The 26,807-nt window shown below is 40.7% G+C and overlaps 1 protein-coding gene and 1 non-coding gene across 3 annotated transcripts in view; one reads left to right on the forward strand and one right to left on the reverse strand.

The window, feature by feature from the left end:
- Positions 1 to 247: 247 nt before the first annotated feature.
- TRNAR-ACG (transfer RNA arginine (anticodon ACG)) lies at positions 248 to 320 on the reverse strand. Its single transcript has one exon. It is a non-coding gene; the product is annotated as a tRNA-Arg (tRNA).
- A 306-nt stretch (positions 321 to 626) lies between these two features.
- SACM1L (SAC1 like phosphatidylinositide phosphatase) overlaps positions 627 to 26,807 on the forward strand; it is a 32,264-nt gene continuing 6,083 nt past the window's right edge. Inside the window, exons 1-13 of one of the 2 annotated variants that reach the window (XM_054059239.1) lie at positions 627 to 784; positions 11,535 to 11,632; positions 13,193 to 13,267; positions 14,454 to 14,581; positions 15,592 to 15,741; positions 17,709 to 17,768; positions 19,704 to 19,737; positions 21,973 to 22,074; positions 22,824 to 22,909; positions 23,101 to 23,187; positions 23,631 to 23,699; positions 23,799 to 23,878; positions 25,762 to 25,860. In XM_054059239.1, coding sequence (XP_053915214.1) covers positions 708 to 784; positions 11,535 to 11,632; positions 13,193 to 13,267; positions 14,454 to 14,581; positions 15,592 to 15,741; positions 17,709 to 17,768; positions 19,704 to 19,737; positions 21,973 to 22,074; positions 22,824 to 22,909; positions 23,101 to 23,187; positions 23,631 to 23,699; positions 23,799 to 23,878; positions 25,762 to 25,860 — 1,145 coding nt within the window. In that variant the 5' untranslated portion in view covers positions 627 to 707. Of the gene's footprint in view, positions 785 to 11,534; positions 11,633 to 13,192; positions 13,268 to 14,453; positions 14,582 to 15,591; positions 15,742 to 17,708; positions 17,769 to 19,703; positions 19,738 to 21,972; positions 22,075 to 22,823; positions 22,910 to 23,100; positions 23,188 to 23,630; positions 23,700 to 23,798; positions 23,879 to 25,761; positions 25,861 to 26,807 lie in introns of those variants that run through there. The other variant, XM_054059240.1, reaches the window with a different exon arrangement.

Here is a 26,807-nt window from a genome sequence, read left to right on the forward strand (position 1 = left end):
TGGCGTTGTCCTATGCAGGGAGAGGAGTTGGACTCGATGATCCTTGTGGGTCCCTTCCAACCCAGGACATTCCATGATTCCACGATAACCCTGGGGTGCTTTGGAGACCCCTGCACCCGGCAGCCCTCGACATGAGGGGCAGGGCTGGGGTGCCCGTAGGAGGCTGCCCACGAGCGGAGAGGGCGCATCCTCAGGCTGGAGAACGAAACAGAAACAGAGAGAGTGGGGGAAAAAAAAAAAGAGCAGCCGAGCCAGCCAGGAGTCGAACCTAGAATCTTCTGATCCGTAGTCAGACGCGTTATCCATTGCGCCACTGGCCCTGCTCTGAAACACGCTTCTGCCCACACACAGTTCAGCTCAGCCACGGCGGGCGGTGGCGTGGCCGTGGCTCCAGAGCTTCCAATCCAACGCGACTTCTCCCCGCTGAGGCCCCGCCCCTCCCTGAGAGGCGTGGCCTTGCCGCCCGCGAGCCGACCAATCCCCACTGGCTGCCCCCGCCCCCTCTCGTCACCGTTTGGTCGAGGGGCGCGGCCAGAGCGACATGGCTCAGCCAATCGCGGCGGCCGGCGGGCCAGCCCGGCCCCCTCCCCTGCCTGGCGCCCCGCCCCACGGCTCTCGCAACGCGCGCGAGGAGGTTTGTCCTGTGCGGGGCGCCGTCCCTCAGCGCCGGGCGGGCACGGGCGGCGGCGGTGGCCGGAGGGGAGCGAATGGCGGCGGCGGCAGCAGCGGCAGCAGTAGCAGCAGCGGGGACGACGGCAGCGGCGGCCTACGCCAGCCTGAAGCTGTGAGTGAGGCGGGAAGGGAGGCTGGAGCAGTGGTCGCCTGTCCCCCTCTCCCGTGTCCCCCTGTGTGTTGTCCCCCTTCCCGTGCCCTTCCTGTGTGCCCCCCTGTGTCTCCCTTTCCCGTGCCTTCCCCTGTGTCCCCATGGTCCCCCGTGCCTCCCCCGTGTCCCCTTCCCCCGTGCCGTCCGTCCCCCCCGTGTTCCCCCCTCCCCTGCGCCCTCTGTCGTCCCCCTGTGTCCCCCCTCCGCCGTGTCCCCCTCCCCGTCTCCTCCGTGCTCTCCGTCCCCTCCATGTCCCCCTTCTCGCCCCAGCGTGTCCCCTCCTCCTCCGTGTTCTCTGCCCCCCCGTATTCCCCCGCGCGCCCCCCATGTCCTCCCGTTTCCGTATGGCCCCCGTGTTTCCCTCGCTTGTGTCACCCCCGTGTGTCCCCCTGCCCTCCGTCCCCCTCCCCTGTGTCCCTTCATCCCTCCGTGCCGCCCCCCGTGTTTTCCCTTCTCTTGTGTCCCCTCCCCCCCGCGTCCCCCTTCCCGTGTCCCCTCCATGTGTGTCTCCCTCGTGTCCCCCCTTTCTCGTGCCTTCCCCGTTGCCCAGCCCCCCCGTCCTTCTGTTGCCCCCGTGTCCTCCTCCCCGGTGCCTTCTCCCCCCCTCTCTGTGTCCCCCTTCCTGTGCTCTCTCCATGTGTCCCCCCCGTGTCCCGCCGCCCTGCGGCTCCGGGGCCGCCACCTTCTCCTTCTCTCGCTTCCCTGAAGGGCTTGGCCCCAGGCCGGGGGCTTTGGCCGCGGGGGCCGGTCCCGTCCCCTCTCGGGGTCTGGTGTGGCGGCTGCTGGGTTTCCTCGGGCACGGGGAGGGCGGGGAATGCGGACAGGTTTGTGCCCGGCGTGGCGCTGCGGGCGGCTCTGCCCTGGGAACGCCGAGCTGCGAAGAGGAGGGAGCCCAGCCTGGCTTCTGCTCCCTTCGTGGGCGACTCCTGCAGAAACCCGCGTGGTGATGCTAGCTTAAAGCTCTGTGTGTGCGGTGTTGCTGGCCAGGAGAATCACAGGATCGTTTGGTTGGAAAAGACCTTTGAGATCATCGAGTCCAACCATACTTACCTGCTATTATTAAACCATATCCTTGAGCACTTCATCTCGTCGAGTGTCCTCACCGTCAGTCCCTCGCGGCACAGGGTTTTTGTGGAATGGTTTTGGTGCCGGCTAATGATTTTTGAACTTTAGGGACTCTCCCGTGACTTCTTCAAACAAATTCTCACCTTCCTGCTGTGTTGTTTGTTTTTTTTTTTACCTTAAAACAGTGGCGAATGTAACCCTTTGAACTGGCGTGTGTCAGATGTTTGCTTGCTGCCTTTATACAGCAAAAGAAGTTGCGCAATCAAAGCAATACAAAGTTAAAACCGAAGAGGCGTTTCCATTATCAGCCCTCACAGTGGCCGGTTGAAACTCTTGGAAAATGTACTCTGAGCACAAGACTATTCATGGCTGTCGGAAGCCAACAGCAAAATGTCCTTGTGTGCCCTAAAGGCATTCCCAGGCTTCTGACCTCTAAATATTAGCTTGAAACTCTGTAATTGAGTTACTGATGCTGTTTTCAGGCTGCAGTATTTGAAAGTGATTTTTAAGGCTGATTTAACTGTACTTAATGCCCTGTTAAATTTAATTTGACAGGCATCTTTTGGATTCAGAGGAAACATACTTTGATCTTTCGTAGGGATCTGTATAAACAGTTTGTCATAATGCTGTTACGTGTTTAAAAATCACTGGGCTTCTTTCCTTATTTTGATTACGTGGCTATGTGAGGGTACACAGACACTGGAGAGTAAGATCATCAGTGATGGCTGAAAGATTTGCTTATTTGGCAGTAATCTTTTTTTTTCTCCTCTTGTCACCTAAACTATGTTTGTCTTTCTTTAAGCCAAACTTGTGAGCTTTTTGCCTGCAGAGGAGAAAAGGTGAGTTGTATGAGTAGCAGTTATGTGGCTTGTAGTACACAGTCCTCCTTACTGAGAATTTTTTAAAGTAAAAGCACTTTTCTGCATGCAGGCTAGTAAAGAATTCTCTTGTTTAAAGTTTAATTTTAACTAAGTCTTCATCTTTTTAGAACAAGGCTGTGTCAAGTGTAGTTTAACATGAATTTTTTTCACCAACTGGAAAACAGAATTGTTTTCTGTTCTGAAAAACAGGCTTTTTTCCCCTGTTTTTGCAGGCATTGCCAATATATAGACTTTCTGCCAAACATCTTTAGATACAGGGCCATAATTTGGGTAGTGAGTCAGACTTACTAGATTGACAAGGTCAAAGGAGATTGTTCTGAGAAATCCAGGCTAGACTTCAGTTTGGGGATTTACTAGTAACAAGTGTTTGTTTTTTTAAAAACTGATTTCTTATTCTCACTATGAGAAAGTCAGACTCTGCAACTGTACCTCTTCTGGGTAGTCAGGTGGCTCTATATGGAGCTTCACTGATGGTGGTGCTCTATGGGATCCCATTCTGTACATCCAATCACAGATTCTACCTCTGAAAGCAAACCTCCTGTGTTTCACATCTTATCAAAAGTAGTGACTGAAACCATTTGTGCCTTGACCAGTGTCATCGGTCAAGTTCAGGTGATACCAGTGAAAATGCTAATGTCTGGCGTCTGGGCTCATGGAACTATTTGTGTTACATCAGCAGTTATTGGGGAAAACTATTAACTTGGCAGCTGCTCTTCATAATTGTCATCTGTGTCACAGCTGTACTTTATTTAACTTCTTCTCATAGCCTCAAGAATAAATTGACAAATTCAAGCAGCTATTGCAGGTAGCAAGCTAGTCGATGACAGTGAAGCTACCAGTTCTGGTAATCAATAAAATCTGATTTGTAAAGCTGTCTGCAGAATAGAGAGAATCCTGGCTGTTGTTTTGGCTCACTTAAAATCATTATTTTTATTATTTATTTATTATTTTTATGCTTGGATGAGGCCTTATCTTGCTGATAGTCTTCTCAGTATCCTGTGGGTTCCCAACAGGAGCTGTGTTTCAAATTTAACTCCTCCTACCCACGTGTTTTGTGGATATACTGCTCAGTCATCAGTAGCTACTGCACTTGAACACAGTGCCTTCTACCTCTCTGTATTTGGGGAGTGGTCCAAAACTGTGTGTTGTCTTTGGTTGGTTTATTTCCTTGTTTTCTAAATGGAGTGTTCAGTGTAGATAATATAAAGAACAGCTACACATCCTATTTTTACCTGCTTAATGTAAGTGGCTGTGATAGTGAAGCTCGGGTATGTTGGTTGAGGAGGACATTAACTTATGCAGTAAATTATTTGTCATCTTAAGTGAAACTGAAAATAATTATTATGAAGCTTTGCCTTTACTCTGTACCTTTTTGTTGTTGTTTTTGTTTTTAAATAGTATTTCCATTAGTGTTTTTTTTAATCCTGGGATTATATTCCCTTTCTCTTCCCTGCAGTAGCTGCTGCTCCATGGGAGATGTTCCAGTTCCTTGAGCTGTATTTTGAGTAGTATTTATTGTAGACATATAATTAGCACACCTGCTCACCTAGAAAATCTAGAATCTCTGGAGTGTTGAAACTAGCAGCATGTTAGCACTGTTACTTAATGTGCTGTTGGGACTCGGCGTATACCAGTGTCTTTCCTTTACCTTACTGCAGACCACTTTGGCATCTTGAGTACAGCAAATGCATTGCTGTGTGGTACAGGATGTACTTTTTGTTTCCTTCATTACAGTATTTAGAGACTGACATCAAAATTTCCTGCATTAGAGCAATGTTAAGTATTTATGGTGAAATAATCAATTACTGAAGTAAGGGTTTGGCTGTTGAGGCCTAGAAGGCTTAAGTGATATTGAGTGAAGCAGTCTTTAGTGGCCATTAGAGCATGATGGGTCCTCTTTCATGTTGTATCTCGACACAGGAATATTCTTGTCTGCAGGATCTGCCTAAATAAAACGTGAGATGCAACTCTGCATCATCTCTATGATGTGCCTTACAGCTTTGTAATAGAATTAATCAAGTGAAACTTCACAATAAATATACAAGCTAAAAAAAGGCTATCTTACTTAACTGTAAATTAAACTGACTTCATACATGTTATACGCAATGTTTTTATTTTTTCTTCTGTGTTTCTGTGTTGGGAATCATGACTTTCTTTTGTAAGGCAGCTGTTTGCTTTGGGTGATGGAATGGGACAACCTTCGTTTTGATTAATGGCTTAAAAAGAGAAGGAAGCATCTTTAAAAAGAGATCCTTGAAAGTGGTCAGTTAGAACAAAAGATGTTTTTTCTTAGAAAATCCTAAGATGCAATTCTAGGGTTTTGAGGTAGGATGACTTCCTCTGTTGATTTCTCACGAAGCACAGGCATATATGGTAAACCTGAACTGAGTTAAGAATAGTATAGAATCTTTCATAATACAAGTAGCTAACAAGAAAAAACCACAAACTTTGAAACTTCCTGCTTTAAGGTAATTTCAAAGTATCCTTGCTTTAGTAGAAACTTTCAGAAAGTTTTGGAGACTAAACTACTCTAGACCTAACACGAACCTTGCTCAGACACAACTGTGAGAATGTGGAAAATGTCTTTTATTCAAAGATGACTTGGATACTACTGAAATAACTACAGAAATAAGAGATTCTGAATTAACGTTCATTTAGATTGCAGCTAGGCATAGGTGTTCTTGTCCTTTTTTCCCCCTCTTCTCAGGCCCACATGGAACTGTCTCTCATCTGGACATTAAAAATGCCTCTTGCATCCAAAAATATATGCTGCAATGCAGTACTTAGCCCAGTTCTGGAGAGTGTGGGGACTAACTTCAGTAGAGCCATTTAGTTTTCTTTTGTTTTACCACAATACAATGCAGTAGTACTATGTCCTCACTTATATCAACAACCAGAATGATTTCTCAAAAGTGGTAAGACCTGAACTAAAGAAACTAGAAAATCAAAAGGCTTAATTTTCAGTGGAAGTATTACTGAATTTTCTTTTTGCTTCTTAAAGACAAGGTAGTTAAAATCCTCTGTGCACTCTGTTTACATAGGTTCTCCTCTTGGCTGCTTATTCAGCAATGTGAGGAGAAATAATTAAGAAGTACCTTTTTTAAAAAAACAAAACCCACCCCCAAACGAAAACCACATCCAAACTCAAAGCAAGGCCTGACATGTAACTGTGCTGTGTTTTCCTTCTAGGTTGTCTTAAATCACTTGCAGATACTTTTTTTTCCCTTCACCTTTGAAATATAGAGGTGAAATATAGTCAATGAGTAGCTTTATCTCTTCCAGTGATCCACACAGTTTCAGTTGGAGAAGATTTTCAAAACAAGACCCAAGTCACCTTGAGTAATACTTGAATTTGGTGATTGCGGTGCTTCAATACCTTTCCTTTTCTTGAATACGATGAGTTATGCTATTGATGTCAGCTATTTCCATTTCCTTTGTTCTTTAGCAACAATGAGAAATAGTCCATAGTAATGGAGGAGCTCAGCTTTTGTGAAGGCTTTATGTGCTGTAGTGGAAGCAAGATATTGCTGCTAAGAGTTCTTGGTGTTTCAGATGGTTATAGGCAGCAGTGATAGCGTAGCCAGGCAGAAAAAATCACGTGAAATATGAAGGTTATGCAAAAGCAGAATATAGCTTGGTGTATGAAAATTAGTGTCAAAAGTAACTACAGAGATTATGGGCTTCTAGAAAATACTGATTTCTTCTTTATTTTTGTTATAATGCTAGCACTTGGGACTTTCATCTGTTCTTTATTTCATTAAAGGAACAGAATTAATCTGTCTGCAGATTCCTGATCATTGTGAATGATCCTTTCAGCATTTTAATGTCTTCTTCTCAGATTAGTAAAATAAGCATGTGCGTTATCTTTCTAAGCTTTTGATAGACATACAGATATGGTACTGAGTCGAGCCTGTGGAAAAACATCATTCTTGAATGCAGTGTTCACAGCTTCCTCCCTGAAAGAGAAGTAGGATGCAATCATCTTAGTAATAGCAATCTTTCGATTGAAAAGGTCATCTAAATGAGAATGAGCCCATGAGTTCTGAAAATTGGTAAGTTTAAATCAGCATTTGGGCTGAAACCTCTTTAAGTCTTGGCCTTTTCTTTGACTATATTTATTTTAGAAAGCTTTTAACTGTTTACTCAAATGAAGCAAGGATGAAGTGAATCATTTTTCTGTTAAAAAATTAAAGAGCACGAATTCTCCCACTTCTTCTAAAGCAAGGATTTGACATTTTGCAGTGTATTAGGCTTTTCAGTTTGTGGTCTTGTGCAGTTGTATTTTAGGCATTTTTTAATCGTGATTATAGACTCATAGAATCAGTAGGTTGGAAGAGACCTTAGAGATCATCCAACTTCAACCTTACTTCTCTGATCCTAACAGAGAAGTATTTATTTAAGTTCTTTCAACTTCATAGTCTGGCAACCTGATTTCCTCCTGTTCCCCTGCAGAAGACCTCAAAACAAAAACCACTCAAAGCCCAAAACAGTTGATGCCAAGGCTGTTCCAGTGTGTTGCAAGCTGCTGAAGCCTACAGCCAGTTTGATCCATTGAACTGAAAACAGGGACTGCTTGTCTTGTCATCTCCATGAAGCTTTTGTCACCAAATCTGGGCTTGGAGAGGACTGTAGGAAGGAGGATTTTGATGCAAAGTTTTTATTCATTTGTGGGTTGAGAATAAAACTTAGTTAAAGCAAAGATAGAAATGTACAGGCATTGTGTAAGAGGAGATAAAGGTGACAGAAACCTGTTAAAAGGGCAGTGGTAGTGTTAGGAGGCAAAATATGGGCTAGGATTTGAGAGAAATACACTGGGGGCTGGTCTAGCAAAGCAAGGTGGAAGACACATTGAGAGGCCAGGCATAATTTGAACTGGCAGCCTTAATTATCTTTTTTCTTAACTTGTGGATGATGAGAGTAAAAGATTTTGTTTTCTTCAGGGGGAAGTTATTATTCTTGTTAAGTAAATAGAATAATAATTCATATAACAAATATTCTACACCTGTAAGCTTTTTCTCAGCTGTTTGAAAATAGGCTTTAAATAATACGCAGGTGCATCACAGTGTCAGTACTAGAATGCAGTCATGCCCTTGTCGCACTTTATAGCGAAAAGATCAGCTCTTAAAATTACTGATCATGGATGGAAATGCTCAATTGTGCTCTGTATGTTCAGTCTTGTCTGTATTGTGCTCTCTATACAGAATATTAAAAAACTGAAACTATCATTTTCGCTGTTTTGGTTGGACACTATTTGACAACCTGCTATATTAAAAGATTTTTTTTTCAACTTATTTTGCTTAAAGACAGTCAGATGAGAAGAGTGCGTAAGCGTCTGTGTTAAAGGTGTAAAAGGTCCAATGTTAAACTTCTCAGTGTCTTTTCCTCAGTTTTTTATCCGGAGTCTTGTGTGTCAACTGACTTCCGAGAAAAAGCTGACTGACTAAACCAAGGGAAGTTAAGTGGCTGCAGCTTTCTCTTGCGGGAAAAAAAGTCTACTACAGTCTCCTGCCAACTAGCAATACATTTCTGACTGATTGATTTCCTTTCAAATTATTCAATAAATGGTGGGCTTATAAATGTCCTTAAGCTTGTCTTGCCCATTCTGTCTGTGTAAGGTTGTTGTAAGCCCTTCACCATAAAAACTACTTCCATTATTTACCCTCTGCTGGGTAAAAAAAATGACTGGATGGCTGAGCCCAAAGACTTGTGGTAAATGGAGTTAAATCCATCTGGAGGCTGGTCACAATTGGTGTTCCCAAGGACTTAGTGCTGGGTCCAGTTCTATTCAGTATCTTTATCAATGATCTGGATCGAGGGATTGAATGTACCCATAGAAAATTTGTGGATGACACTAAACTGGGAGGAAGTGTTGATCTGCTTGAGGGCAGGGAGCCTCTGCAGAGGGATTGGAACATGCTGGATCGATGGGCTTAGGCCAGAGAGATGAGGTTTTAACAAGGCCAAGTGCAGAGTCCTGCTTTTGAGACACAGCAAACCCGTGCAGCGCTACAGGCTTGGGGAAGAGCGGCTAGAAAGCTGCCTGGCAGAGAAAGACCTGGGGGTGTTGGTTGACCATGGCTGAACATGAGCCAGCAGTGTGCCCAGGTGGCCAAGAAAGCCAACAGCATCCTGGCTTGGGTCAGAAACAGCGTGGCCAGCAGAACCAGAGAAGTGATTCTGTACTCTGCGCTGGTGAGGCCGCGTGTCGAATACTGTGTTCGGTTTTGAGCTCCTTGCTATAAAAAGACCTTAAGGTCCTGGAGCGTGTCCAGAGAAGAGCAACAAAATGAGTGAAGGGGCTGGAGCACAAGTCTCATGAGGAGCAGCTGAGGGAACTGGGATTGCTTAGCCTGGAGAAGAGGAGGCTGAGGGGAGACCTTATCACTGTCTACAAATGCCTGAAAGGAGGTTGTGGAGAGGTGGGTGTTGGTCCCTTTGCCCAAGTGATAGGATAAGAGGGAATGACCTGAAGCTGTGCCAAGAGAGGTTCAGATTGGATATTAGGAAAAACATCTTCACAGAAGGGGTTATCAAGCACTGGCACAGGCTGCCCAGGGCAGTGGTTGAGTCACCATGCCTGGAAATGTTTAGAAGACAGGTAGATGATGTGTGAAAGGATGTGATTTAGTAGTGGACAGGTATGGTTGGACTTGATGATCTCAAAGGTCTTTTCCAACCAAGCAATTCTATGATTATTGCTATGACACCCCCTTAAAGAGCCAGGGGTGCACATATGCACTTCATCAAAAACAGAAGCAATAAAGGCAAAGTAGGGGTTTTAAAGCTTCCATGTTTGATGAACTGCATGTTTGTATTTTTACTCTGATGTTTTTAGTTTAAAAGATAAAGCATTTCATATGTGTACATGAAAGACTAAGAAAGCTGATGTACAAGGGGAATACTATTGATGTGTTTCTAATTTTCCTTTAAAGTTAAATTACCTGATGAACAGTTAACTGATGATTGCTTTATAGATTGTTGTTACGGATTTGTTGTTTCGTGTGTAGTTTTTTTTCTTTTCTGTTCAGTTCAGCATTTGGTCTCCTCTGGCTTTCCTCTAATTGCCAAGAGAGGCTGTAGAATCCCCATCCTTGGGGACAGTCGAAACACACCCTAAGAAATAGGGTTTAACTTTGATGTTGGATGATCTTAGGAGCTGGCCCTGCTTTTAGTGGGTGAAGGGTGGGGTGTTAGACATGTTAAGTGATATTCTAGACCTCTTTCAAACGGCTCTTCTGCTCTAAATCAGGATTCTAATTCAGCTTTCTGAAGGATTAAAAATATACGAAAGATGCGAAGAAGTGCAAGATCTATTTAGGGAGAAGTCTAAAAATATCTATCTTGTATAATAAGCTTCCAGAACAAGATATTTAACTGTGACCCCGAGTCTTGTCAAGCATTAAATTAAGAAAGATAATTGAAAGTTTAGAACACTAGTTAAGGAATGTTTGGGGTTGGTTGTTTAACATTTCCTGTATACAGCTACAAGTCATTTCTGCATAAGCCTTGTGGTTTTTTGCACAGCATAATATGTCAGGCTTCTTGCAAGTATCTCAGGTGTATTTTTAAGGAAAGTTTCTGAAAACTGTTTAATTTTATGTCTATTGTTGTACTGCATACACTATTTAAAGGAAAGATAAGTATAAAGTCTGAACTGGATCACAGAATCATAAAAGGGTTTGGATTGGAAGGAACCTTAAAGATCATCCAGTTCCAACAGCCCTGCCGCAGGCAGGGACACCTCCCACCAGACCACACTGCTCAAGGCCCCATCCAACCTGGCCTTGAACGCCTTCAGGGATGGGGCATCCACAGCTTCCTTGGGCAACCTGTGCCAGTGTTGCATCACCCTTATCATGAAGAATTTCTTCCTAATGTCTAGGCTAAATCTTCCCCTTTCCAATTTTAAGCCATTCCCCTTGTCCTATCGCTACAAGCCCTTGTAAACAGTCCCTCCTAAGCTTTCCTGTAGTCCGCTACTGGAAGGTCGCTGTAAGGTCTCCCTGGAGCTTTCTCTTCTCAAGGCTGAACAACCCCTATGCTCTCAGTCTGTCCTCATACAGAGGTGCTCCAGCCCTCTGATCTTTGTGCCCCTTCTCTGGACCCACTCCAGCGTAAGTTCCATGTTCTTATGTTGGGGATTCCAGTGTGTAATTTGTATGCAGTGTCTGATGGTGAGGGTACAGTTACGCTGTGTGGGGCACATAGACCTGGGGAACAGTAATGTTGAGACACCTGCTTCGTTTAACTCGTGTGTGACATTAATGGTTCTGTGTTGCTTTTTTTTCCTGTATTGTTTCTAGTGGCTTCTCATAATACTTGGAACACCGTAATGTGAAACAGTTGGTTTTATCACTTTGAGAATATTTGCGTTTACTAGATTTGTATCAGGGATATGGTGCTTTAATTTGTGACATATTAGAAAACATTCAATTAAAGATGTTTTTATTTTGAAGTTTGCTTTTTGGCTTATCAGGTTTCTAAGTGGCAAATTTCAAGTGGACCACTATGTACACAAATTCACTTCAGTGTCTTTAACTTTCAGTTTTGAGTAAGAATTGCTAAACCAGCTGTGTCTTTTGCAGAAAGTGATTAGTTTGATTTGTTTTTAATATGTGGTCAACATCAGTTGCAATGCCGTGAGAAGTTTGGTTTTGCAATTTAAGATTGCTCTTTCTTCACCTGGTGAAGAATAACTTAAATATAAACAAACATAACATACCTGTTGCTAAACAAATTCCTTTTTCCTTTCTGTTCTGTTAAAGGCATATAACACCAGAGAAATTCTATGTGGAAGCTTGTGATGATGGAGCGGATGATGTGCTTGCTATTGATAGAGTCTCCACGGAAGTCACCCTTACAGGTATTCTCCTCACCGATATTTCTCAATATAGGCCTCTCTTTATTTTGCATTAGGCACTCCCGGAAGACCTTCAGAACCTTAAATTGATACTGGAAGAATTGTTTTTATTTTTAGTTACTATTTTAAAATAGTGTTTTGAATTCTGTCCTGCAAAGAAGTTTGAAATGCCTTCTCATTGTGGGATTGATGCTGTGGGTAACCAGCATGATAGCACTTGCCTGTTTTTAGTAAGACTGCATCTCAACAGTAAAAACTGACTCATCCAAGGGGGTAGCGATTGGTGCTACAAGTCCAAGATTAAATATGGGAAGGGCTTAGCCCTGGCTTCTGCAGCTTTTGCCAAATTGTTGTAGTGCTGTCTTTTATTTAATACTGAAGCTTGAATCTTCATAAAGCCTTTAGAAGGAAGAACAGTAAAAAAAACCTTCACTGTAGATTTAGTACTGTTGCAAATCTGAATTCAAATGTCTATGCAAGTGGTCTGAAGTGTAATGATGCTGAGGTCTCCAAAATTTTAGTTCAGTTTTTTTAAGAACCTGAAACTAATGCATAAAAACAGTCAGAGAACTTGCATTAAACGTCAACGTGAAATGAAGGCAATGGGTGACTTCCCTTTTTATACCTCAGCATTCTCTAGCCAGACAGAACTGCTACAGTAATATACGAACAGCAGTCATTATCTTCCTTTTATTAGGTCTCCTGCATACCTCATGTAAGAGCAGCATGCCCAGCCCACTGTTAATTTTGATGTTGTAGTAAAATATTTCAATTTCTCCTTCAAGATTGTCCCTTCAAAACTGTAAAGATAGCTGACCCAAGTCTTTTATTAGTCTTTATCTGTTCTCATTACTGGTGTTTTATCAAATGAACCTACAAGGTGTCTAAAGCAAAGGAAAAATCAAGCGCCGTCTTCCTCTGTTTCCCAAGCTCTGGAAAAATGCCCAACTCTGGTATGAGTGTTTTGGAGGCATTTTGTAAAACTTCTCTAGTGTCACTTCTGCTATTCTAGAAATGTGGATAGATGAAAGTTTAACATGCTGGGACTTCTAGTTGATATTTGGATACCTTTTGGATCACTTGGTATGTTATTTGGGATATTGCATCCTTTGCCACGTCTGTGCTGTTGTTGATACTTTTTAGTCTCTCTCTGCAAAGCTAAAACAGCTCTTCTGAAATGGAAATAGGCTGAGGCTCAGAAGACACAAGCATTTATGGCTTGTTTGTCCTTGATGTCTTGGCAACTTCAAACCAAAAAGTTTCTGGAAGGTGGCAGGACAGTACTTAATTGAGGAGTCTACTTGCTGTACTGTCATGTAATGAACTTAATTTTATTCAATTGAATGACTATTTTGGTAAACCAAAATGAAAAATTGGGTTAGCATGCTTCAACGACCTTCCCCCTACCCTGTATCAGGCTTTGAAATTCTAATGCATTGCTGATTATGCTTGAGTCTCCAGCAAAAGAAGCTTCAACAAACCTAGCTGAATAGTTTTCATATACAGTAATGAAAGATGCTATCTGAAATTCTGATTTATTTTTTTTTTCCTTCTGCTTTTCAGTTAAGAAAGATGTTCCCCCTTCAGCTGTTACAAGGCCTATATATGGTATTTTGGGAACAATCCGATTGGTGGCTGGTAAGGAAAACAGAAACTACTTAGGCAACATATATTGCTAGAGAAGCTTTAAAGACAGAAATAGTATTTGCAAGTGTGAGGTATGGTGGACTTCCGTTGTGGCTGGTAGAGGATGGAGGTGTCCAGATGCAGTTTATCATGAATGTTCGCATACCTCTTAAACCTGTAGCTGCTCTAAAGGTAGAGTGAACTGGCAGCTTGTTGAGTTTTAAGGAATGCATTTCAAATGCATGCAAAGAACTTCATCTACTTCATCTTTGCCACTGTTTTAATTTTAGCAGCAGGATTTGATGCAATAGTCAAATACTGGGTTGTGAAGTTTGGCTTTAAATTAATAATCTTGGTACACAAATAACTGAGCAAGAGGGTGATAGACTAGTAGATGCAGCTGTTCATGTAATGATTGTTTTCCAACTATTCTACAAATAGAAAGAAAACTCAACATTAAAACAAAAAGGACAGGCTGGAATAATTTGAAATTTTAGGGAGTTGTAGAATAAGGTAAGAATAATCTTTCTGCTTTTTCTAAGTATTTCAATAGTGTTCAGATCGGAACAGTCACTGCCACAAATAAACATGATGTGAGAAGTGTTTACCAACAAGTGTAAATTGATTGCTTTGAGTGAACTGTCATGATTATCTGTTTTATTTTATTTGTGCAACCAGAAAAATGGCAAACTTCCTATCTTAAATTATTAAACGAAACCCTCTTCCCTTTGCTTCGTTTTGAATCTCTTGGGATAAATATTTTTTTTTTTTTGTAGGATGAATAGGCTTTTTGGATTCCAAAGCATGCCTACTTTTATGTAATTCTGACTTGCTCTGTGCTTTCCAGGCCACATCCACTGGCCTCTTTGTGCATTTGCAAGCCTAAAGACTCAGACTGGATCTGGTCTGAAGTAAGAGTAGCTGACACTCTTTTTGATCTTTTATTTATTTTTTTTTAATTCCTTAAACTTAATGAGTAGCTCAGGATCCGTGAGCATAGAGAAGTGGATAGCTGAGCTGAGAAGCGGGTATTTCTGTTTTACGCCCCTACTGGTAAGAACATAAAGTCCGAGGTGTAAATTGAAGAAACCTCACTCTTTCCTGTTGGTTTTAGTTTTCTGGTGTGGTTTTAGGTTGCTTTTCTTAATATGTGCATCTGCTTTAAAAACAAAACAACTTTACTTCTTCTGGTTTACAGGCACATATCTTATTGTAATAACAAAAAAGAAAAAAGTCGGTGAAATTTTCAGTCATGCAATCTGGAAAGCAACAGACTTTGACATCCTCTCCTACAAAAAGACCATGCTGCACTTAACTGATATTCAGGTAGGCTGATATTCAGGTAGGTGTACTGATTAGGGGAGTGTGGGGGAATGTTAATGTCCGTTACCACAGGGCCTAATGTGATGGGACTACAAACAGATTTAAGAAGCTCAAGTCCTGTATCCTCTTTCCTCCTCTGAGGACCCTTCTTGTGAAGGCTTTGCTTGTCTGGCGTGCTGCAGAGGTGTTTCAGTGCTGCTTTGTAACAGATTGCATAAAAGCAGGCTTCCTGAGCCAGTTCACAAAACCACTGTGGTCCTCCTGTTAAATCTTTCTCATAGCTTTGTTATTCTGATAGCCCCTACAATATGCTCCTTGCCATCATCTAGTTATTTTTCCTGCTTAATTTATGGAATTGTTCAATTACGTAATTACCCTGCAGGGAAGAATTGATTTTTTTTTTGAGAGGGAGGGAAAGGATGAAGAGTGTTTAAAAAAGTTATGTTGTGGATTGAGAAAGAGTAGATAAAGGTGTCTAACCAATGGAATTGAAAGGTCATCTAATGCTCTTTCAGGAAAGGAATTAAGTTAATCAAAACTTGAACCTGAACATGGATTAATTATTGGGGTAGTCCTGACACTAAGTTATATACTTCCTTTCATGTTGCCATTACCATCTTGTTGTGTTTTGGGGGTGTGGGTTCATTTGGCTTTTCCTGAAAACCAGTCAAAAAAACCCCAAACTAGTGACTTCCAAGCGAAAAAGAAGCCATTAATATTAGGTTAATATGAGTAGCTATTTACCTCACAGGAAAACTGTTCTCTGCTCTCCACTGTTCTTGCAGAATTTGGGTGCAGTGTGCTAGCTGTAAATTATCAGTCAACTGGTATCAAAATTGCAATCTCATGATTTCCTCCTTGTATGGTAATCTCTGGGTGATGTCATGTGTTGCTAGATGCTAGACCACTAGCAAACTTCATCTCATCACTTCAAAAAGTAGTGGTAGCTTAAGAATGAGATATTTCTATGATAATAAATGAGCTTTTCTGTTCTTTTTTTCTCCTCTCAACAGTTGCAGGACAATAAAGTATTTCTATCAATGCTTAGTCACGTCTTGAGCGTGGATGGATTTTACTTCTCAACAACGTATGACCTAACGCACACCCTGCAACGGTTGGCCAACACAAGCCCAGAGTTCCAGGAAATGAGCCTCCTAGAGAGGGTGAGGATTTAGTTTTTGCTTAGTGCCTGTCTCTCAGATATTGCAGAACTGATTGGCATGGCTTTAGTTTAACCACCAGCTGCGTAAATGATGTCAGAACAATCACAAATTAAAGGAAACTTAACATAAAGCTTAGAGTGATGGGGCTGAAATCAGCGGTCCCATTACACTTGAGATGAAATATTTTTCCTTTTTTTTTGCAGTGAATTAATATGCTAAATGGTAGGAGATACTGCAAAAGCATTTATGATCTGCTTTTAAACTAAACATGGCTTTACTGTTTTAATCATTAACTTAAACTAGTGAAATAGCTTTACATGTTGCTTAGATGCACATCCTTATAATAGAAGTAGCTAAAAATAGCACTGTGTTGCTGAACTGGTAACTAGATTGCCTCTGATTTTTGTCGATTGACTTGTACTGGGGCTGTTGTCTGCAATGAGAAGCTGGCGGTGAGAGGAAAAAGAAGCAACCAAGCAAGTGGGCAAAGTACATTGAGTCGATTTACGGTTTGAGTTTGCTTCATAGGGTGCTGGGAATAAGGGTGGAAATTGCTGGTCTGTGATGTTTCAGTACACAAGTTTGAACGTTGTGATGTTTTATTGAAACCGCTAGGAGTGGTGGCTGAGCATACTAGTCCAACCCTTCCTTAAATTTCATGTTGTTGGCAACATGAAGTTCTAGGAACCTGCTCAGATTTGTGATGTCAGACTTCTAAATCAGGCTGTTGGAAGTACTTTCTGAAGTCTTCTTTAAATGCATTTTAAAAATTCAAAACAAATTGATGTTTGCCTCTGACTTAAATATTGATTTAATTGCAACAAGAAGGAACTAAGCAGAAAAATGAGAAAAAGCGAGTCATTCCTCTGACCTAGAATTGTGGGGATGGAGGGAGAGATGAACCCCGAAGTGGAATAAATAGCACTTGACTTAGAATCCTTTTCGAAGACAACGTGGAACAGAACTGTGGGTTTTATGGGTGTTGGCCCTAGTATAATGCATTCTTTCTAAACTGTGCCTATTGCTTACATTTGAAGCATGAATTTTATATACTGCTTTTGTTTTAGAGGCAACAGAATCACTCAGACTAATGCAATTTGAGCTTAAAATTTTCTTGTGCTTCCAGAGTTTCAGAACCCTTAGTCTGGTAACTTAGTATACTGCAGTGTAAAGAAAGTCTAAACTGCCTTGGCACTCAGAAACTGAAACCTTGGAAATCAAGTTGTATTTGTTGTTTCCTATTAGACAAAGGACTGCTCCACCACTGAGTTTGAATTAACCCTCATCTTTCTTGATATAGTTATCGTCTGCCTGCCTCATCTTAAAGTTGAGATTGAATGTCTATTCTGTGGAACATTCACTTATTCTGCAGTGAATGTCGCTTCTGTGACTAATCTGGTAGCTTTCGGGAATGTACTCAGCAACCTGCCTAAAACTCTAGAGGTGAATTAGGGATAGGGAGTAGGCAAAGTTGAAGAGGATTTTCTTTGCAGTGGAATATAAATACTTTTGTCTTTTAAGTTACAAGTACTCTTTAACATTGAATTCTTGGAATTTTTAATTACTGCATACAGGACTCCTTGCATTTTTATCTTCTGCCCATTTTAGGTGTATTACTTTGCTACTGTTCTTAAAATTTTGGATAATCTCTTCAAGCCCCGTTTAGTTGGGGCAAAGACCAGAATGTTCTTCCAATACTGCAGCTCAGGTTTTAATGTTTCAGCATGCCTGAAGTGTCAGGCAACACTGTTTAAGGCTGGAGAGAACTGCTATTCTTTTTTTAATCTTAAATTTACATTTCCAGTTGAGGCCATGAATAGTACTGATGAAAGAAGCACTTCCCATCTCCATGTACCTCTGTTCTCCTACACACTTGTATAATGCATGGATACTGTGATGTTCCATTTACGTTGAATTAAACAGAACTGACAGTTACTAAAAGCATGTTGACATTTTCCTTGCTGCAGGCAGATCCACGGTTTGTATGGAATGGACATCTTCTTAGAGAATTTGCTGCTCAACCAGAGGTAAACAATTTGTAATGATTATTCCAGTACCTGAAGGGGGCCTACAGGAGAGCTGGGGAGGGACTGTTTACAAAGGCTTGTAGTGATAGGATTATGGGCAGTGGGTATAAACTGGAGGGGGCACATTTAGACTAGAAATAAGGAAGAATGTCTTCACTATGAGAGTGGTGAGGCACTGGCACAGGTTGCCCAGGGAAGCTCTGGATGCCCCATCCCTGGAGGTGTTCAAGGACAGGTTGGATCGGGCCTTGAGCAGTGTGGTCTGGTGGGAGGTGTCCCTGCCTGTCACAGGTGTGTTGGACTGGGTGATCTTTAAGGTCCCTTCCAACCCAAACTGTTCTATGATTATATGATTATATTAATGGAGGTTGGATGTATTTTTACTTTATATAACAGTTCCCTGTAACTGTCTCGTATTTCAGACAACCAGAATCTAGTATGATGTTACTAATTCATCTTCTAGTTTATACAGTGACAGTTTTCTCCTTTCTAACTTCTGACTTTGTAATTTTCTTTAGTAGTGCATATAGTAAAGCTGACACTTTGGAAATGTCTGCATTTGAAGATACCAAGCTGAGACAGTGCTCATATAAACCAAAGAGGAAGTTACACTGCACAGCATATGCTTCTCAAGCTTTTTTTTGAAGTTTAGCTACTTATTTATCTTTCAGTATAGGCAAGGGTCAGCTGCTCTTTTTTCTTTTTTTTCTAAGACCAGCTAGCATTTTTGAGTGCAGTTTAAACTCTCTCTAGTGGACAGGTCATAAAGCTGATAACTAAGAATAAGACTGATTGTTCAGATTCTTTCCATTTCTGTCAAATGAAGACTAGCACAGTGTAACCTTTTGAATTCACTTAGTCCAGCAAATACAAGCGCATGACCATGTGCAACAACTGTTGTACTTCAATGGTCGGACTGATCTAAGCTCTTTCCTAACAGAGACTTCAGATGTGCATTATACTTCTCAAAGTGTCTGCACTACAGCAGCCTTTTCTTTCTATCGGTACTTCTCATTTATCAAAGTGAATGACGCACTGCTTCTATTTCTGTCTCGGTAACCTGTGGGGATGTGCTCTTACGTTAGACAGCACTGTTCCAAAAGGCTGAATTGTGCAGTACTTCTGGAATGTGAAGATATGGATTAGCTAAGGGCTGTTGTGCATATTCTGGAGGCATGTGACTCTGTGTTTGGTCTGGGTACTGCTAAGCAAACAAGGCTTGGGAAACGAGAGAAGCTGTGGTGGGAATAGCAAAGAAAGCCAAGTGTGGCTGGTTGGTGAAAACACACGTAGGAGGCAAAAGACAGAAGTTAAAAAGGGCGATAATTGATATGTGAGGGGAAGCGTGACCTAATATTGACAACAGGTGGCTTGCTGTAGTAACAGCTTTTGGTAATGAGATGTGGTATTTCTGACTTCTAGTTTTGGAAAGATTTAATACTAATTTTTTTGCAAGACCCAACTTATCCAAGAGTGGTAGATAGAGGTGGAAAAAGCCTGGAACAAGCATTTCAAGTATTAATCACATAGAACTATTCCTTATTGAAGCCCTGTGTTGTTTGCTACTGTCTCTGCTTACATCCTACTGTGGAGTTACAGCAAAAAAGTCTTTCAGCATATATTGTTTTGTATCTGGCATGTTTGTAGAAGGGTAAATGCCATATATAGGAGGATGAGCAGCTTGTTTTTTTGTCAAGGTCACTTAATTAGGATTAGACTTTCACTATTTCCCTACTGCTAATAAGGGTTACATACGTTGCTGTCTTCTTTGAACTCATTTTCTCAGAAAGAATTATTGTACTCTAAACAAAAAAATGTGTGAAGTATAAACTACCAGAAAGCCCCCAACTTTTAGACAAAGCATAGTCACTCGCGTATCTCCTCTGGTTGCTAGTGCTTAATACCTTTAACATGTATTTTGTGTGTGTGTTTCAGATCCATAGGTTTGCTATGCCTGTGATGCATGGATGTATCCTTTATGTTGTAAACCTCAGTGCCCAATAATCTAGCAGCAAAGTGGTTGCTGATGTGACTGCTCTGTTGGCTATATTGGCAACTATAATATAGAATACTGTCAGAATTTAAGTTATAGTTTGCTTGGATATGAACATTACATATTGTTTGATAGCCCACTCAAATATTAACTCGCTTGGATGTTCTGCTTTTAAGACTTAATGTTCTTAGTTTTACAGGCATGATTTATATAACTGCCTTTCAGTGGTGTTGAAGGTTAAGGTGAACATAGCACATGCTCTCATATCAGCTCTAGTACTTTTTATGGTGCTATTAAGGATACTTTCATTTAGCATTTACTTTGGCTTTCAAGTAAGACAGGACAGTTTTGACTTGAAGTGCTTGTGGATATTCCCATTGATGAATAAAAATATAACGAGTTCTACTGAAGGCTCCTGGAACACATCTCTTAGCCAGCTGTTTTCCTGCACCAACTCTTTGGATAACTGTCTTTTTAGCAAAGCAGTCATGAGTTTATTTTTGAGAAGGGGTGTGTGCTACAAGTAAACCTAATGCTTTTTGAGGGCAGTGTTTCTCATGCAGTGTGTGATCAACAGTAAGTCCCAGGTGCTCCTAGACTGGCAGCATTAAAAGGACCGGCAAGACTGGACAAGAGTAACTCATGCTATATTGTCTTTAGTTTCTCCATTGCAAAGGCCTCTCAGGTGTGTGCAGGGAACAGCTTCCAGACTGGATCTGTTGTTCTCTGTTGTTCTGGTAGGACTGTTAGCAGCTGGCAATTCTCCAGTCCTTTTCCCTGTGAATTCTTTTAGTGGAAAGTTCTCTGGGAGTAGGTGGAAAGGCAGGGAAAGACAGCAAAAGGGTCAAGAATAACCCAGTCTTTATCCTGCAGGTTCTGGGTGGAGGAGTTTGGGTGGATTGCAATTAGCAAGTGGCAAACTGCAATTAACACCTTCCTCTGCCCTATTTTCACTATATAAATAATTAGCATAAGTGATGTATTAGAATTACAGCAGAATACACTAACCAAGCACCTCAGAGAACCCAGGAATTCCAAGAAACTGGATTTTTAGTAATGAAAATGCTAACAAGAGCCCTAAGCAAAACTGTTAGAGTGCCACTAGTAGTTGTTTCAGTAAAATCAAAGTTTTTCACCACCACCAATAAATAAACCTAAATATATTTTGTTCCACTATCTGGACTGGGGTTCTGGACTCGCACTGGTGAGAAGTAATGGTCTTACTTGGTTGATTGAGACTTTGACTGTCTAAAACCTAAAATATGATTAATATTTCCATCACTGCTCCAAAAAGACCCTTCTAAAAGACAGTAAATTATCTTTTCCTTTCTTTGTATATATGGAAAGTAGCCAAATAGCAAGTTGCCTCTTAAGTTAGGACAGATTGCAGACAGAAAATGAGCTGACTATTGCTAAGCATCTAAGTCTAGAGGTAACCTTTCTTTGCAGGAAACTGTTGGCTGTACCAGTGTTGGCTTAAAGGACCTGGCAATAATTTTCCTGGAAAGCAGAGGAATAAGTCTTTTTCACAGTCTAATTTATTAATTCAGAGAATGTTCTTGATTATGTAGGGCCAATTTGTGTTATTTTTAACACACAGTATTAGCACAAATACATACATAATTCAAGATGTTCCATGTATGCAGTCAATGTGCTCTTTAACATGGCTTAGGTGCTTAGCTACTCTATTTTACTGCTAGTTTTGGTATCCATAAATGTGAAGTATATTTTACTTACAGATAAAAGCTATAACAGCTCAAGATGTTCACTCTTCTAAAAGCTTAGAAAAAAGGGTTTGGACCAATATTTCTCTGCTAAAAGCCATAGGGGCAAGAAACTATTCAGAAAGCTTGATAAAATTATGGATGACATGGATGTTGCCCTGAACAGAACTTCAGAAGTGAGTCAGTAAAATGATACCCATAGGACCATAAGGCTAGATTAATCTTTAGAATTCTGTCTTCTAAAACTGATCACACTTTCAATGTGTGTTCATCAGAGACATCACCTGTAGCCTGTCCTCCTGCGATACACATACCAATCTTAACATTAAGTTACTGTCTCGAGTTTAATGTTCAACTGTTATTGGTGTGAGAAACCTTTGAGTTTCTTTGAATGTAGTCACGTGGTTCCTTGATGTTTCCTGCCTCTTGATATTTAAAAAAAATTCTAATGAAACTTGGTGGGTTTTTCCTTAATGTTGTTCATTAGTTATCACCATGCACTCTTGTTCTATTAATGGCAAGTGCTTTGACTGGCTGCTTGTTTCCAGAAGAAGCTGTTTCAGGGCTGGTGTACGCTACTATGTAAGAGGTAAAATAGCAAATTTGTTTGTTCTGAAATACTGCAAATTCCATCTGTGCATGTGACTTTATACAGCAATTACTCCTAAAGGTAATGACTTGAACAAAAGAAAATAGTTGGTCTCAAGAAATCCTTGCTTCAAAAAAAAAATTAGGAACCTGTATGATGAACTGAAGCATGTTTATTAAAATTAACTCTTCTTTATTCCTCCTAGAGAACTGCTAAAGTTCTGTAGGGCTTTTTAACACCTCATTGGTTTTATTGGAATTAAATGCAAGTGTGTAATAGCCCTTTTGGCTTAGCAGTAAATTCAAGAAGGAGTGCAGGGAAGCCCTGAATAAATGGTGTTCTCTATTTGTTTCAAGTAAAAAAGAACACAGATTTAAATTACTTTCTCTGTTCTTAGTCCCAGCATATGTGCTTTTGAAGAACTATGTCAGTTTCTGTAGTACCATTGCTGTTGAATTGTGAATATTTTGGTGTCAAAGCATTCTTATTTTATTTTGTATTAAACTACATTTCTAGGACTGTAAATATCAAAATGTGTTAAAAACAACTATGCTTCCTCAAGTTAAATTTAGTATGTATAGTGTTAACCTTTGGCAAAAGGTGTATTTAATTTACTCCCTTCAGGCAAATCTGTGGTATTTTCAAGGCTTCCGTGAATGTGTAAAAGGGAGGAGTAGGAAGCCTTTTGCTGAGACGCTTGCTGTTCTGCAGCCCATTGACCTGGTTAACGAGGTCTTTCTCCTACATAGGTATTGATTCTGAAGGACATGCTGCTAACTTTGTCGAAACTGAACAAATTGTGCATTACAAGGGGAGCAAAGCATCATTTGTTCAGGTAAAGTCTGTGTGAGGAACTGCTCACTGGCTTAAGATATATAGCCAGATAACTTGCTCTGTTTCTAAATATAGATTATAAATACGACATGCATGCACACAAATGAACAAACAAAACCAGTCTGCTTCATTTTCAAATGGCAAGTGAGTTTGTAAGTTTTACTGTTTAAAACTGTTTCTGTTCTTTTGCAGACCCGTGGATCGATTCCTTTTTTCTGGTCTCAAAGACCAAACCTCAAGTATAAACCAAAGCCACAGATCAGCAAGTCAGTAAATCATGTATGTGAGTGTTTGTTGTGTCTGGGGATTTTAATATGTTACTGGGTTCATATTTATGTGATAGGGTAACGAACTGTAATCATAAGAATAAAAATCAGCGATACTGATTGAGCTTTATTTTTAAAAAGGCAAGAAGCCTCATGTGCCATGAGTTCAGAGCATAAAAAAGAATCCAGACATCAGCTTAGGTATTTTCTCTTTTGATTCTTGTTTGCAGCAGTCTTAGTAGCTGCACAGCATTCAATATCTCCTTGTTTAATAAGGAGAGCTGAATGGACTGGGGGATGAAAGTAGAAATGTATTAGCACAATAGAGGACATTAAATGCTTCTTAGTTATAAAACTTCCTATGTGGTATCATAATAAAGATGATTATAGCGATTTCATGTAAATCAGATCTTAATAGTATCATACATCTATGAACATGTTTCCTTTCTCTTCTAGATGGATGGCTTCCAAAGACATTTTGACTCACAAATAATTAGCTATGGGAAGCAAATGATTGTCAACTTGGTATGCTTTCACTCATTTTTCCTGAAAAAACTGCTGCTTTATTTAAGCAGGCTTTTGAATAGTACTACCTCTTTCTTTTTTCCCTTTTCTTTTTCCCAGGTTAACCAAAAAGGTTCAGAGAAGCCTCTTGAGCAAACATTTGCAAAAATGGTAAACAGTATGGCAAATGGAATGGTCAGGTATGTGTGAAGTGAAATGATAAATTCTGTGTTAAATTTGAGCGTTGCCTCTGAGATCCACAGAGTGATCAGTTCTTCGAGGGCCTCTGCCCACTGTCTGATAGATTTGGGTTTTATTTTTATGAAGTAACTTGCATGTGACCAATGCCCCTACCTCAGAGCTCCCATTATAAGGAGAAGTGAGACTGAAGCGAAAATGGACAAACAGAGGGAACAGACAGAATAAAGAAGGGAGCTCACAAGCAATAGATGTGCCAGCATTGGAGGAATAGTATGCTATGAGAAAAATCACACCCTGTAGAACTAGCTTCTGGCAAAAGGGCTCGGTTACGTTGCTAACTTAGTGGGGGAGTACTAAGGGTGAGCAAAACAGTACTGAGATGAAGGAGGAAACAGTGAAGGGAACATATCATTTAGATGTCTGGACCTCTATGTAACATGGGACCAAAAGTGGAGAATGTGCTTAGGTCACAAGAGAAATTCCATTTCTGTGGGAATCTTGAGTGTAGTACAGTTTTACAACCTGCCTGTGCTTGCTTTCATTAACTTCTAGAGGCAGGGCTAGCATCCGGCTCCCATAGACACGTACATCTGTCTTTTCCTTGAAATTGCTCTGTAGTATTATTGTCACTCATGTATGTTAAAAGCACAAAATTGTACCCGTAAGCAAAAAGGCATCCTGTTTTAATAAGAATTTACTTCTGTCTAGGCATAACTAAGGAATTGCAGAGTATAATCAAGACATAACATACTTTACATTTTTTCCAAGCTTTTTTCTGCTTGAGCAATGCCCTGCTGCTGTTTTCATCAGGGTAGTTATAGATGTCTGTCTCGCTTTTGTGCACTGCCTTTACTACCCTCAGGGGGTGCCTCTGTGTTATTGGTGTATGGGTATGGATTTTTCTTTTATTCTTATTAAAGCTGAGCTTTTTCCTCACTGTCACACCTTTAGCTGTACAAAGCTTCTAGAATTCTGTGTCTTTGCTATGAAGTCATGTGGTGGAAACCAAGGTGTCAAATTCTGTCGAAGTGTGTTTTAAAGATGCTGAATGTTCTGTATATCTTAACAGTGGTGTTTGCCAGCCTGATTTTCTTAATGCTGGCAAAAATATCTTTTCTTCATTAATCAGTTTTGATGGTGTTTATACGCCAGACTAAGATTTGAGTCTTCAATGTATGAATACTATCTTTCTTCGTGCAAATAATAACTTCAGGTTTATGAATACTTGAGGGGAAGAATGTAATGCCCTGTAATTCACAGAAAATATGTGTATATATTTGTTTATATATAAAATGTTGAGTCAAATGCCACTTATCTAGCACACTTCTTACCAGAAATGAATCGGCTGTTAAAATCTAGTTCAAGTCAGTACCTGTTTAATTTTCTTATGAAAGAGTTGGTTAGCTGTTTAAACAGAACCTGTCTCAGGTTTCTAGAGAGCTATCAAGTGAATTATACTGCATGCCAGCAAAGAATGTTGCATTTCAACATGTCTTTTTCAAGGTGGACTGAATTTACCAATGCATTTGCATGGAACAGAGGGCAACAGAATCCTGGTAGAAAGAGAGAAGAAATCAGATGCATATCCCTTTTGTACTTCTGGAGGAAAAATACTAGCCAGAACGCAGAACGTGTGCTTCCCCAGGCTAGTGGCATCTTGTGCAGAAATGTAAATGCTGTCACTGCACACTGAGAGTGTAGCCTCAGGAATATTACAGAGCACTGACAAAATCCACAGATATTTGCTGGAAGCCATCTCTAAAAGAAAAACAAATCCTCTGTCCCTACCTGTTTTATAGAACAGCCCTTCCCCTTGGAGTTTTCTGACACCTTAACTGCAGTTACATACATAGTCTAAAAAGATGCTTCTCTCTCTGAACAGATACATAGCGTTTGACTTCCATAAAGAATGCAGTCGGATGAGGTGGGATCGACTTCAGATTTTGATGGATCAACTAGCAGAACAGCAAGATGAGTTTAGGTAAGGCCTCTGCAATACTTTCACTTTTGTACTGTTTAAATGAGACCACTTTCTCATAGTTTCTGTTGTCTTGAGTTAAAGCACAGTAAAACAGACCTGTAATCTTCTATAAAGAAGATGCATTTGTATGCATTAGTGTTTCCATGTCTCTGATCTCTTGCTGACACCAGATGCAAGGCTAGAGACCTGGCAGTGGGTAAAACGTGTAGAGCCCTTTTTGTGTCCCCATAAAGTGGTTCCGAGAACTATAGCAATTGTGCATTGTGACTCGAGCTGTCTTGGTACCTTTGATTAACAGGTTAGACAAAGAGATGAGTGTGCGTACAAACAAAGGTTTTTAAAAAAAAAATAGTAATCTCCTTAGGTGATATTTTTTCATCCAAGAGTAATTCTGTGTGTTGTTGATAGCAAACTATTCTGCTACACAGTGTCAAATGCTTAGTGCTCCTTCCACAGGCACCTGCTCTGCTCTCTTAAAGTGTTTTCTCTAACACAGGTTGTTTGTGGCACCAAACCTTGTCACTGATTTTTAGCCCTTGCTAACATGACCTCACTTTATTTAGTCATAAGAATAAACTAAATGTCCAGATCAGCTCTCTTAGTCCCACAAGAGTGTTTTAAGCACTTCTTGGTCTTTGCTACTTGTAGATGTGTAGATTATTAGGAAGCTTTGATTTTGTTCTGCTTTTCTGATTGCTTCCTTCCTGTTCATGAAGTATAGTGCCTAAAGCACAAAGTAGACCAGCTAAAACATTACAAAACTGGCAGTGGTGTTTTCTATCCTAAAAAAAATAAGCTGAAGATTAGGACAGAAGTGTCATGAATGAAAACTCTTGCCTGGCATGAAGAATGTGGGAATAGTGTAAATTAACCAGATGATAGTGAATGTTCTCTGCTCACCACCCAAAACAAATAAGCCTAAAAGCTACCTGGGGAGTTGATGAATA

Source organism: Cuculus canorus, chromosome 2 (genome assembly GCF_017976375.1).
Source record: "Cuculus canorus isolate bCucCan1 chromosome 2, bCucCan1.pri, whole genome shotgun sequence".
Taxonomy (NCBI): Eukaryota; Metazoa; Chordata; class Aves; order Cuculiformes; family Cuculidae; genus Cuculus; species Cuculus canorus.